Source organism: Carassius auratus, chromosome 34, assembly GCF_003368295.1.
Source record: "Carassius auratus strain Wakin chromosome 34, ASM336829v1, whole genome shotgun sequence".
Classification (NCBI taxonomy): Eukaryota; Metazoa; Chordata; class Actinopteri; order Cypriniformes; family Cyprinidae; genus Carassius; species Carassius auratus.
Genome location: NC_039276.1, coordinates 3,315,856 through 3,328,823, shown reverse-complemented (window position 1 = coordinate 3,328,823; position 12,968 = coordinate 3,315,856). Strand labels below are relative to the sequence as shown.

Here is a 12,968-nt window from a genome sequence, read left to right as displayed (position 1 = left end):
AGATGAAACTACACCTACAGTACTCCTCAACTGAACCACACCAATTTCCCCTTGAATCCACCGGACAGTGCAGAACGAATCCATTTACTACCAAAATCAATTAACAGCACAATTTGGAAAGAGCACTGGCACTCTATCCAATGGGATATTTATCCAAGCAAATCAGTTAATGTCTAAAGTGAATGCAAACAAATGTAAAAATATCAGATCCTTGCATAAGACCTTTAAGTTAGGACTTCCTGGCTTTACAGAGCTCTACAAGCTAAATGTCAAAATAGAAACAATACAACATCCTAATACCTCATGATAATCTGTGAAAGCACCCAGCCAGCTCAAGATGAAATTTTATAACTTGCAATATTTCAAATGTACCACAACCTCCAGTTATTAAAGGGCGTCCACTCGAGCAGAGTGTTGCTGCTGTAAAAACAAACACGTCCTCTTAATGACTGACATCGTGGATTATGGGGTTTCATCCTGTCAAGAACAAACAGACCAATGTACTAACTAGTTCAGGAAAAGCAATGGTTCAAGTAACAGCACTCGATGAAGATGCTGGCTTACCTTCCCCTTCCTGGACAGTTTGAGCGGAAAGAGGCAAAAGAAGAGTAACTTCCCAAAGCTGAGAATAGCCGCCAAGCACCAGTTCAGACGGGCCATCCTGGTCCGTGACTCGCTCCCTGAACGTCCTTTTACGATATCCCAACACGCTTGATTCAATTATAGTCCTGTCACAAGGATAAAAGGAGCCAGCATGCAAATCCAAAGTTAAATTAGCGTTCCGTCTTCATTCACACTTTCGGTTCTCTCTCCATAAGGTGTCCCTGAGAGCAACGCTCGACTCAGGTTGGCTGTACCCCTGATGTTAGCGTGTGCGGAGGGTTGCTGCTGCCTCTCGCTCACTGGATGCTGCAGCATCAGCGAAGAGGAGGGGGAATGGAGCAGAGGGGGTTGGGAATGGGTGCACACCGTTCATCACCAGCAGAGAAACATAAGAGATCCTGTAGTTCCTGCCGCTCAAGTGGTAGAGCATTGGGGGTTCGATTCCCCGGGAACACATGATAGGTAAAAATTGATAGCCTGAATGCACTGTAAGTCACTTTGGATAAAAGTTTCATTTATTAATTACATTTTTTTATTTTTAAATGTAAATATCTGACGACTGGTAACTTTCTGGTAATCTCCAATAACAAACTGGTCCTTGCTGATGTCAGTGATGTGCACAATTCTAATCAAACACTAAAACCTGCTAAAGGAAAAGCATTTCAAATAAACTTTTTTCCATTGGATTTACCAGAGAACACAAAAGGATAGAATAGAATAGAATAGAATAGAATAGAATAGAATAGAATAGAATAGAATAGAATAGAGATATTACCTTAGCTTGAAAATCTGTTGTACATATGAAAACTATTCATTATTCAATATTATTCAATACTCACGAACAATATGACATTGTACTGGATTTTTTATTTTCAACACTTTTACTTTCCATTGTATTTACTAAAGAACACAGTAAATTAAACTGGGTAGTAGAATAGAACAGAACAACACAGAACGGAACGGAATGGAATAGAATAGAATAGAATAGAATAGAATAGAATAGAATAGAATAGAATAGAATTTGTCATAACTTGTGCTTTATAGTCATGAAGATGTCCTATGATGCAAAGAAAGCCTTCAAAATCTGAAAAATTGGCTTCATTTTGATTTTAGCAGAATAAAAAATATAAATATATTGTGAATTCTTCAACCAGCCCTGGTGGACACATCATTCTGATTCAAGACGCCATAACATCACATGCACGGGTACAATTGAAAATGGCATGTAAAAATGAGCACATGAAATGGAGTACAGCACCCCAGGGAGATCCTGTTAGGACAGGAGCAGCAACATAATTAAGATTGACTAGCTCTAACAAATTGCAAAATGGGCTTGCTCTTGACCCTGTGGGACATATCTGCTGGTCTGAATAAACGTTCTCATTAGTAATATTAAGAATAACAGATTTCACAATCACATCTGATGGGTACATTGCGCTTGTTGAGAAAGCGATATGAACTAACAGAGCAGTGGATGTAATTTATATTAGTCAAGAGTGAAAGCAGAAATTTATATGGAATCTTAAACCTAAATGTCAACACAAAACAAAGCTTACAAGACAAGGATTTTATAGCAGATGAAGAATAGAGGAGAAACAGCTGATACCACAATGCCTCAGTTTACTACATGACAAATATAACCAATGACAAATTCAGAGGACAACTGCACACACCCTTAAAAACACATCAGCATTCAAAGCCAAGATTTAAAAATCCCAAACCAGTCACATACAGTATGGGGTTCAGTTAAGATGCTGCTAAACTCCACTCTATCAATTTCCTTCGAGTTAAATGCAGCATGCATCCATCTCATTTCAAAGCTGGAAGTAGATATGGCATGTGTCTACGATCTAACACCTTTAATCTTTCTGTTTTATTGACAGAAGAGAAAATAGGCTTTGTATGACATTCAGTTTATAGTCTCTTTATAGGAACACTGAGGAAAAACAGACGGGGGGGGGGGGGGGGGGTGTTTGGACTGGATGCTGAGCAGACCGTGACTAATTTAGCGGTGGTTTCAGACTGGACTGGCTGTGGTAGATATAGAGAGTCTGGTTCTGACTACAGCAGTCAATATCATCTTCACAATGCTGTATGCATAACGCACACAATGGGGTGACACTGTTGATTTAGGATGTCACAGAATGGAGTCCTTTTATGGAAGTACCAATCAAAGCTAACCTAGGCCAAAAAAAAACCCACTGCTGATATGCACAGAAATAAGCTATGTTTTTATTATTAAAACCTCCCAAAAATGCATTTGTCTATTCACAAATGTAACCTATACAGGAAACGGTTTTATTAATCATTACAAATATATACTCTATGATATTATTGAAAATATAACCAACAAATATCTGGATTTTGTATCTTTAATGCACAAAATACTTTGAAAACATGAATTTGTAGTGCGGGAGAAAAACCATACTGCGGAAAAAAACATATATATATATATATATATACATACACATATATATATATATACATACACATATATATATACATACACATATATATATATACACATACATATATATATATATATATATATATATATATATATATATATATATATATATACATACACATATATATATATATACATATATATATATATATATATATATATACACATACACACATATATATATATATATATATATATATATATACATACACATATATATATATATATACATATATATATATATATATATATATATATATATATATATATATATATATATATATAAAATGTCCATATTAAATTAGTTCCTCACAAAATGTAGCTTAACAAATCTCCAACAGCAAAGTCTGTGGACAGATACCCATCAGCTGCCAAGCCTTCGCTCAATGTCTGCAAGTACTAGTCATGAAATCATAGAGGATACTGCTCTGCTTGCTTTATGAGAGGGAAATGAGATGTGAGGGGGAAAAAATGAAATCAGGGAAATCTGTGAACGTGTGGATACATAACCTCGGTCTGGCTGGGTCTCAATCCTGTTTTCCAGGGAATTTTCATCCAAAGACGGAAAAAATAGCAATTTTGACAGCTATGGTATCTTCCCTTACAGACAGACAAATGATACGCTGCCGTCTCCGCTGATAAGCAAGTATGCCTTCAGGACACCAAACACACACTGAGCCAGAGCGATCCACGCTTTCTGCAGAAGAGCTCTGAGAGTTTCGGACATGAAAAGGCAGGAGACAGCTGGGTGGGGAACATAGAAGCTTCCTGTTTGGTATGAAAAAAAAAAAACCTAGAGGTGTGTTTGTTCCTCGAAGCCAGGGCATTTCTGAGAAATCAGGAGAGACACAGCACTTAGTCTGCATTGTTTCATGGTCATTGTTTAGGAGACTAAAAGGGAAAGAGGCCCTAAAGTGAACGGTCAGTCTACCTGATGCTAATCACAGACACACATCATTTACTGCATTTATCAAGTCAATCCATCTCATGATGAAAATTAAATCCTAAACCCTTCATAAATATCCTCAGACGGGTAAATCTCAAGTTAATGTAAAAAAAATAATTGTGCTTTAATAATTATGCCTTTCTGCATTGTGATATTCTCATTACTATAGCATATCCAGATAATTGACTATTTTATTTTTTACTTTACAGCTTTTTCTATACTACTGTTATGCAGTATTTTTTGTTATTAAAAAAAGTACATATATATATTAATACATATATTATATGTCATACATACATATATACATACATACATATACATATATATATATATATATATAATGATTTAAACAAAAGTAAATAAATAAACAAATAAACATACAAATGAATAAACAGTTTTTTTAGATTAAAGAATTCAGATTTTTGAACGGCTTTTCATTTCCATCCGTTAAGCTTGCTCAGCATGTTGTGAAAAACTGTGCCTGAAAGTGCCCGTGCTTACTGAAATTAGATTTTGCATGGGTGTGTGTATGTGTGTGTGTGTGTGCCCTATGGCTGATATTTTCTTTTTAGATGCTGCACCATGAGCCAGTGCTACACTCTGTCCCATATAAGCAATTCACTCTTGAAAATGAGTAACTCCCTCCAGAATAACTTCCACATACTCATTTTATGTGCACACAGCAAAATGAGAGATTCATTTTGCATTTTAACTCTCCCATAACTCATGACAATGTCAGTACAGGAATGTTGAGGTATGGAGAACCACCACGACACCATATGATGTGCTAAGTGGCTGATTTGAAACAGAAGATATGACAGAATCTACGCTTCCCATATATTCAGCTCACACCAGTTTTTACATATACAAATAAACTGTTTAAATCAATTACTTTCACCTTCTCCTATTGATCCTGAAACCTTTCAGGGGATTGAACGGTCTACAAATGGAGACACATGTCAAGTGCCTGACTAATTAATAGAAATTCTTCATTTAAAGTCTCTAGATTTCATCAAAGAAGAGCTGCCCTTGAAAACTTGCATCAATGCATAAATACAGGACATTAAGCACAGGACATATGCATGAGTATGTAGAACATTGATAATGGTTTGGTTCATACTTTATTTTATTATATTATTATTGTTTTATTTTGGTGAGAGTGCATCTTTGTTCACATTTTCTTATAATCATCAGTTAGTGAACTGTTTTAGTAAGTGAACTGTTAATTTCTCAATATTTTTATAGACTACAAAAAAAAAGAAGCTACATGACAATAAATAATTCTTTTTTCCTGCATTTTCAATCTACTGTACATTATTCCATTGTTGTTTATTCCAATTTTATTCCATTATTCCAATCTGACTGAAATGTTTTTGCAGTTAACTGAAATAAAGCTGTATCAAAATACATATTACCTATAAAAAAGTTTTTAAATCCACAGGCAACTTACTAAAAAAAATAGTTTTTCAATTACTACATTTAATAAAACTGAAAATAAAATAAAAATCAGGCTAAACAGAAATATTTAGAGAAAAACAAAAACTAATAAAAATGTCAAAAGCATATAACAAAATTGCTAAAACTTAATTTAAAATGCCAAAAACAAAATGTTTCAAAATTACTTAATTAATTAATAGTATATAAATAATACTTAAAGTTTCAAAGCAAATAAATCAATATTCAGATATATACATTGAATATTATGAATAGACTGAAAAAAATTGTCATATACTTCCTGAGATCAAGCAATTATATCACTTATTTACATAATATTTACTTAAAATAAAAAAATAAAAAAGAAAGTAAATCCATTATTTTGAAATGCATGTATACTACTACTATTGTTAATAACAGGTCTAACGGGCACATGGTTATCATAAGCCAATGCCGATTACACTAAACTGCTTACTATGAGGCAAAACATCATTTTATCACTGCTGAACACTCTCAGACTGAGGGTGACGGAGAAAAGAAAATAGGAGGAGGGGAAGCAGGATTAGCCAAAGTATCCTGGGCCGCAGCGGCCCCACAATGAAGCTTTAATTGGACTCCTTTTGTCTCGGAATTGAACATGTCTGTGTCCGCCTTTAAGAACCTGCACAAAGGAGGGGAAAGGAAGGGAAAGAAAAGGCAAAAGAGGAGGAAAACAGGGAAGAATATCCTCTTCAACTTTCTTCGCTCAGGACATTTGGTGGCAGTGTCTAATCAAAGCTCTAAAATGATGCATGGGGTCTATTCCTCCACCTGAACACTGCTTATTTAAGCCCTCTATTGAATGGAAGCCAATCAGAGAGAGTGTGGGAACTCAAGCATACAGCCTGCCAGGGACTCATCCTCACTAAGGAACCTTCAGCTATGCAGTGTTTTTTTGTTTTTTTTTATACATAATTAATAGTTTGTGCAATCAAACTAAGATAGAATGATTCACAAATGTATTCATGAATATTTTAAAATGACGTTTATGACAGAATGTAAATAAAACTTTTAAATGTCCATGTGGATGTCATGCCTGGCTGTGGTTCTTATTTCTAATGGAGGGTGTTTATGGGTGTTGGGGGTAGTGCATTACAAATAGCAGATAATCAGAACGATTAAGTAGTAACGCATTACTTTGAAATTTACAAGAATTTTTCCAAGTTACTTTTTCAAATAAATAATATGTTACTTTTTTATAGTATTTATTAACTGACACCTCTCCCGTCCCCCTGTGGAGAAAGAATTGGGAGAGAAATTTGCAATTCCTTCAGCCGGGGGCTTATTAATTTCACTTTTGGTGTGAAAGGGTCATTACAATTACCGAAAAAAACTTTTTGGGGTTTCTGTTATTAAAAATAAATAAGCAAGCCCAGCTCAGGTGACAAAAAGTAACGCAAATGTAACAAAGGATAACTTATCATAAAAAGTAGTTACTTTTTTATGGAGAAATGCAATATCATAATCTATTACTTAAAATATATATATATCTTATCTTATTGAGAGCTGTGTATGAAATGAAGTGTGAAATTATTCACAAATTTTTATTTTCTTTTTCAAAATTACGCAGTTATACGGTCACAGAGGGTACTGAAACGAACATCTAGCTCACTTAATACTTGCTGATGTTTACAACAACACGAAAATGATTATAATAAATATAGTATGAGACAATGACTTCACAGTTACCATGTATCTAGGGTCTTGAAATCAGATTCGCTTTTAAATGTCTGTGTGGCTGTTGTGACATGTTGTGGTCCTTATTTCTAACGATGGGTGTTTGTAATCAGCTCCTGAGGATTTCCACACAGGGACAATGCTTGAGCGAGAGGGGTATAATGAGGTCACGACAGCTCGACCCAAACACTGCCGTGTAATCATCCACGCATTTAATGAAGGTAGTGCTTCCACATCCTCTCTATTAAGAAAAAGAGAATGAAGCAATGGAAAGCCATAAAGTGTTTCAGGCATTAAGACTCTCTCATCCCTCATTTAATCACAGTCCATTGTTAAGAGAGGTCTTTGCTGTTCCTCTGTGCTGGGAATCTGTGGGGTGTCTTAAGATGCTGACCATTCCTTGCACAACATAACTTGAGGTATATGTATGTTTAGTACTAAAAATTCATTTTTTGCAATCATGCACAATGACTGGCTAAGCAAAAGACTGTATTCTTGAAACACTCACCATGTGCTGAACAAACAGAACATGCCCATTTTTGTCATTATTTACACAAAGATTTACTCTGCAGTCATCTTACTATCTCACAGTTGTCTTTTTTTTCTTATAATTCTGAGGGGGAAAAGTAAGAATTGTGAGATATAACCTTGCAATTATGAGAAGAAAAGTCTGAAATTTAAAGACTGTATTAAAAAATACTGTATCAGTTTCTTTCTTGCTTGCTTCTGTGGCAGAAACGTTTTTTATATGTGGTGGAAACAAGCTTTTGCATACATATATATATGTGTGTGTGTGTGTGTGTGTGTGTGTGTGTGTGTGTGTGTGTGTGTGTGTGTGTGTGTGTGTGTGTGTGTGTGTGTGTGTGTGTGTGCTCTTTTTTTACACAAAACTAAACACAATTTTAGTATTGTTCAAAACCTGAAAATAAATATAAGTTCATATATTTTACAAAATTGTAATATCTGTACATCCTTACAGCATGCATTTTCAGCTGATGTGATACGTGAAAGAATGACAAAATCACAAATCACTATATAAATACACAAGTTATGCAAAAAAGAACTAGTTGTCTTCAATACGCTAACAGTTCAATGACACCACAGCTATCAATATCAGAAAGTATGATGTTTACAACAAAAGACAAAAGTAGATAGAGTAAAATTAGAATGTGATCTAACCGAATATTTGAAGATCATCAATACACTGCCTGTGAAAACTAATTTACTGCACTGCTGTGGGATCTGTGTTCCACTGTAATCATAACTTCGGTGTCTTTCCTCATTGATGAATGGCCGAGGGACATGTGCGGCAGCCAAAGGAACATTTTATGTAAGAGATAGCTAATCCCATTACTCTCCGAGCTGGAACAGAGCATTATGATGCACTGCCAGAGGCTGAGAGTTTGGGCCCGTGACTGCAGCATTAAAGCGAGAGAATAAGAGAAGAGCCATCCTACCGTAACCTCCAAGGATGACTCTGAATCACTCTCACAAATCTCATATCAATGTTATTTATGAAAAGGAATGATGTGTCTGTGTATGCATTCAATAGAAAGAGAGTGAAGACTGAAGTCAGAGATACTCATAATAATACTCCACTGTACGAATCAAATAAACACGTTCTGAAACAAAAAAAGACTCAGTGAAAGATAAATATAAAATAAAGTACAAAATATTAAAACGTATTATATATTAATATTAATAAACTATATATTTAAAAATATACAAAACCTAAAAAATATTGCATAGAATATTAAATATATTTTATTTTATTTATATTACATATACATTTACATGACACATGTGATTATAATAAGAATATAGAATAATAAGAATAAATATAATAAGAATCTAGTCACGTGTCTTCCTAACATTTGATTACATCACATCCATTTTTAAATTTTCTTTTCACCCCTCCTAACCACTTTTTTTTTTTAATAGTACTTTTTCAGTTATTCTTGAATAACCTAATGGATTTAGCCATAAAAAAATAATAAATAAATAAAATTGTCACTGACCCAAAAATATCGAATGTCAATTCTCATGAAAGGCTCACAATAGAGGAAACAGAAACCGTACTACCTCTTGCCCATAAGCTATTTGAAAGGTCACTGGTTTGGCCAGTTGCTCAGCAATACCGTCCAGTGTTATTTTGATCCGCACTCTGTGTCCATAAACCCGTCACTAAGAGGCAGAACCTCCAGCAGGACACAACCTGGAGCCATGCCTCACTTGTGCAGACACGCTTCACTTGTGTGAAGTGCACATAAAGACCATCCTGAGGGTTAATAGACCCTCTGAATGACCTGCAGGCACTGTGACCAGGAATTCAAGATATTCACAACACAGAGCCATCAAGATACATCAAAACAGTTGTGCCCAAGTCATGCACAGCACTGTCAAAACCCTCTGGCTTTTCTTGGATCTGTCATCTGACTCTCTGTTATGGTCTGTGCTTCTAACCTTTGCCGGTGAACTTTTGTGCATCAGCAGCTTAGTTTCTCAGACCAACATGACTGGTGGCAGCTGATGTTAATGGACAAAGTAGACAATGTGGGGAAGAGTGCTAATGACAGGACTGCTGTTTTAAGTTACGTCTCTCTAATGTTAAAGGTTCTTGCATGCCCTTCAATCTAAGCAACAATTACAATGTATAGAATTTGTAAAACGCTAATCTAGGACTAACCTACAAATGATCCCCCAAATTACAGTAATAATAAAATACGACTCTATATGCTACACTGTGCCTATTGTAACTTTAAAATAAAATAAGGCAAGCTGTTACAGTCAATTTATGAAATTAACACATTTTTATTAACAAACAATTGTTGACAAGGCTACTTAAGAGCATTTAGCAATGCAAGAATCTACAAAGCTAATTCGTCTTCATTGTTTGTTTGTTTTTAAAGCCATGACATGGGCATTATTTGCCTTTTAAATGAACGGTGGACCAGAATGGTGTGGATTACTTGTGGATAACTGTGATGTCTTTATCAGCTGACGGCACCCATTCACTGCAGAGGATCCATTGGTGAACAAGTGATGCTAAATTTCTCCAAATCTGTCTACTCATGTCAAACTCATATACATCTTGGCCTGAGGGTGAGCAAATTTTCACTTTAGGTGAACTGTTCCTTTAAAACTATGACTTTAAAATAATAATATTAAAAAAACTTTTGTTCAAGTAAATTTTTTTAGACGGGTACATACACTCCACCCTACAGTCGATGCAAAAAACAACAACAATGAAATCAAAAATTTGTTTAAAAGCAATCCAAAACCAATTATCCTATCATAAATTCAACTTGAATTGCATTGGAAAATCCTCTCCCACGCAGCCAGAATTCTATTTTGTAACTTGGCAACCTCAAGCTTGCAACGTCCATCCGCAAACAAACACATTTAGACACAACAGGAAAACTACAAATAGATGTAAACAATGATTCCAGACTGTTGCAATCCATAAGAAGAGCTGGATTGGTCGGTTTAGTAAATAGGAACATCGTCACTGGTTCATGGTTCACTGAAGCCCTGTCCCGTAACACACCTCAACGACAAGTCTGGACTTGGAGCGAGTTGGTTACACTTTATATCTTGTTTTTCTTTACCCAGATTCAGAGGCCGATAAGACAAGAGCTGAAAACCGCAGCCTGAGGGGCTGTGACTGAAACACATGCAGTGAATTATCACAGTCACAGTATACTGAAAGAGCATTACCACAGAGACTTCAACCATAATCTAAACTCTTAGTTTTAATACACTGATTTACTTAATAATATACATATGAAAATACAACAAAATGTTTTTATAATCCTTCTCAGCCTTAATGAAACCACTCTCTGAGACTACATCAAGGTCCAAAAGTCTACTCTTTTCTATACCCAGTGAATCCCCGAATGGATTTTTAAATACCTTTGATTAAGATTAATGTTAATGATTTATTCAGACCAATTCGTATTGTTTTGATCAATTCATGAAAAAAAGAAATCTATATATTATTCACTCACAAATCAATTATTACTACATCTTGCATTTTATCACTAAGATGAATCACTGTAGAACTTTCTAAACTTTTTCATTTGTTTCACTGATGAAAGATTTTACCCAAAACCATGACTAGACAACAAAAGCAGTGGATAACAATCTGATATTTCCATGTTTTCCATTAATGTGGGAATCCTGATTCTAATGTAATACAGCCATTTTCATTTAAAAAGACGTACAAAACTATATATATAGTAAAGTAAAGGCTGTATTTATTGATTAAAAACCATTACAATTTAAAATAATTGTTTAAATATATTTAATTGAATTCATATAATGGAAAAAATGAATTTTGAGCAGCCATTACATCTCAATCTATGCAATCTTGGTTTGAATCTTTTTTTTTGTTTTGTTTTTACCACAAAACTTTATTTCCACCAAAAATAAATAATGTAAAATGTAACACACACAGATTCTTGATATACTCTCAGACTTTTGAATCATGCTGTATAGCAAGTATAAAACTAAATATTACACAATTAACCATCGGCTCTCACTAGCCTTAAGTCTGCAATGCTCCATGTCACCTTATGTGGAAAATTAGAGAGGTCAACAAGCAACTCACCATCAAGAGGGACATCGCACGACCTTCTGCGAGGATCGTCCTGTCACTACAAGAACCACCTAAAAAAGTCCAACCTCAGTTTTATCGTACAGATGAACTGGATTCATGCATTTACAGTCACGGTCCTGTGTATGTGTGTATCCCAGCCCTCCTCAGCAGCGCACACTGAGAACAAGAGCCTGGATGTCTGGCCTTTGTTCTGACATATTTCCTGAGCTGCATTGTTAGCCATGGAAAGGAAACACATGCATACTCGCACACACTTTTCTTCGAGATTCTCCCAGAGGGATGCGATCGTCAGACAACATGCAACATTCTAGGAGTTTTACATTGTTTTTCTTCTTCAGGTCAAAGTTTAACCTGTGCCTTGCACAGAGCTACAGTTAAAGTTAAACAATACAGTTAAAGAGAAAACTCTTCACAGTCCAGTTGATCATTGACAGAAGTTTCCACGCCGTCTGACCGGACGGTCAAATGCCCTCTGTGTCTGACATGACATTATTAGAATAGGAGGCCATATTTACAAGTTCTTCACAACAGAAACTAATGAGTGTGTTTGACTCTAGAAGGTCAACAGCCAAGGTGTGTAAAACATAATTAACTGTTGTCAAAATGTGACTCAATGAAAGTGAGGTACTCTCAGTTCATCTGACACATTTTACCATGTTTACATTCATTCTGCATATTTTCCCCAAAAATCAATGCAGAAACCCAGCATCTGGATCTGATGCAATGAGAAGGAACATAAAATGTGCATGTATTAAAATGCACCATTAAATATAAAGGACACTTTCAATCAAAAACTAGAATAAGCAATATTTAAATAAGAAAACAATAAAATAAGTGATAAAAAAAGTAATTTACTCAACAACAACAAAAAAGAAGATTGCAATATCAATAAATTGTTTAATGCAAAAATTAACATTTAAAAATAATATATCTGTTTAGGTACTTATATAATATATTAATTAGCATTATTATTAAGTAATAAAGTAGAAGAAATTTAGAAAGGCACTTTAAAATAAAAAGACAAAACATAAGAAATAATAAAGTATAATTAAAGTATGCATGTGTGTGTGTTTTATACAGTTACACAATTTAAAATATTTGTTCTGTATTCACTAATAATAAAAAACTAATTTATACACATTCAGAAAAAGTTATGTAAAATGTGCATTTAAAATGTGTGTGTT

General features: G+C 34.7%; 1 protein-coding gene across 7 annotated transcripts in view; it reads right to left on the bottom strand.

Moving 5' to 3' along the window:
* Positions 1–12,968, bottom strand: part of tns1b (tensin 1b) — a 198,548-nt gene that overhangs the window by 160,460 nt on the left and 25,120 nt on the right. The window contains exon 1 of one of the 7 annotated variants that reach the window (XM_026217515.1): positions 11,776–12,148. The exons of 5 other annotated variants lie outside the window; for them this stretch is intronic. In XM_026217515.1, coding sequence (XP_026073300.1) covers positions 11,776–11,790 — 15 coding nt within the window. In that variant the 5' untranslated portion in view covers positions 11,791–12,148. Of the gene's footprint in view, positions 1–564; positions 1,024–11,775; positions 12,149–12,968 lie in introns of those variants that run through there. One more of the 7 variants, XM_026217510.1, reaches the window with a different exon arrangement.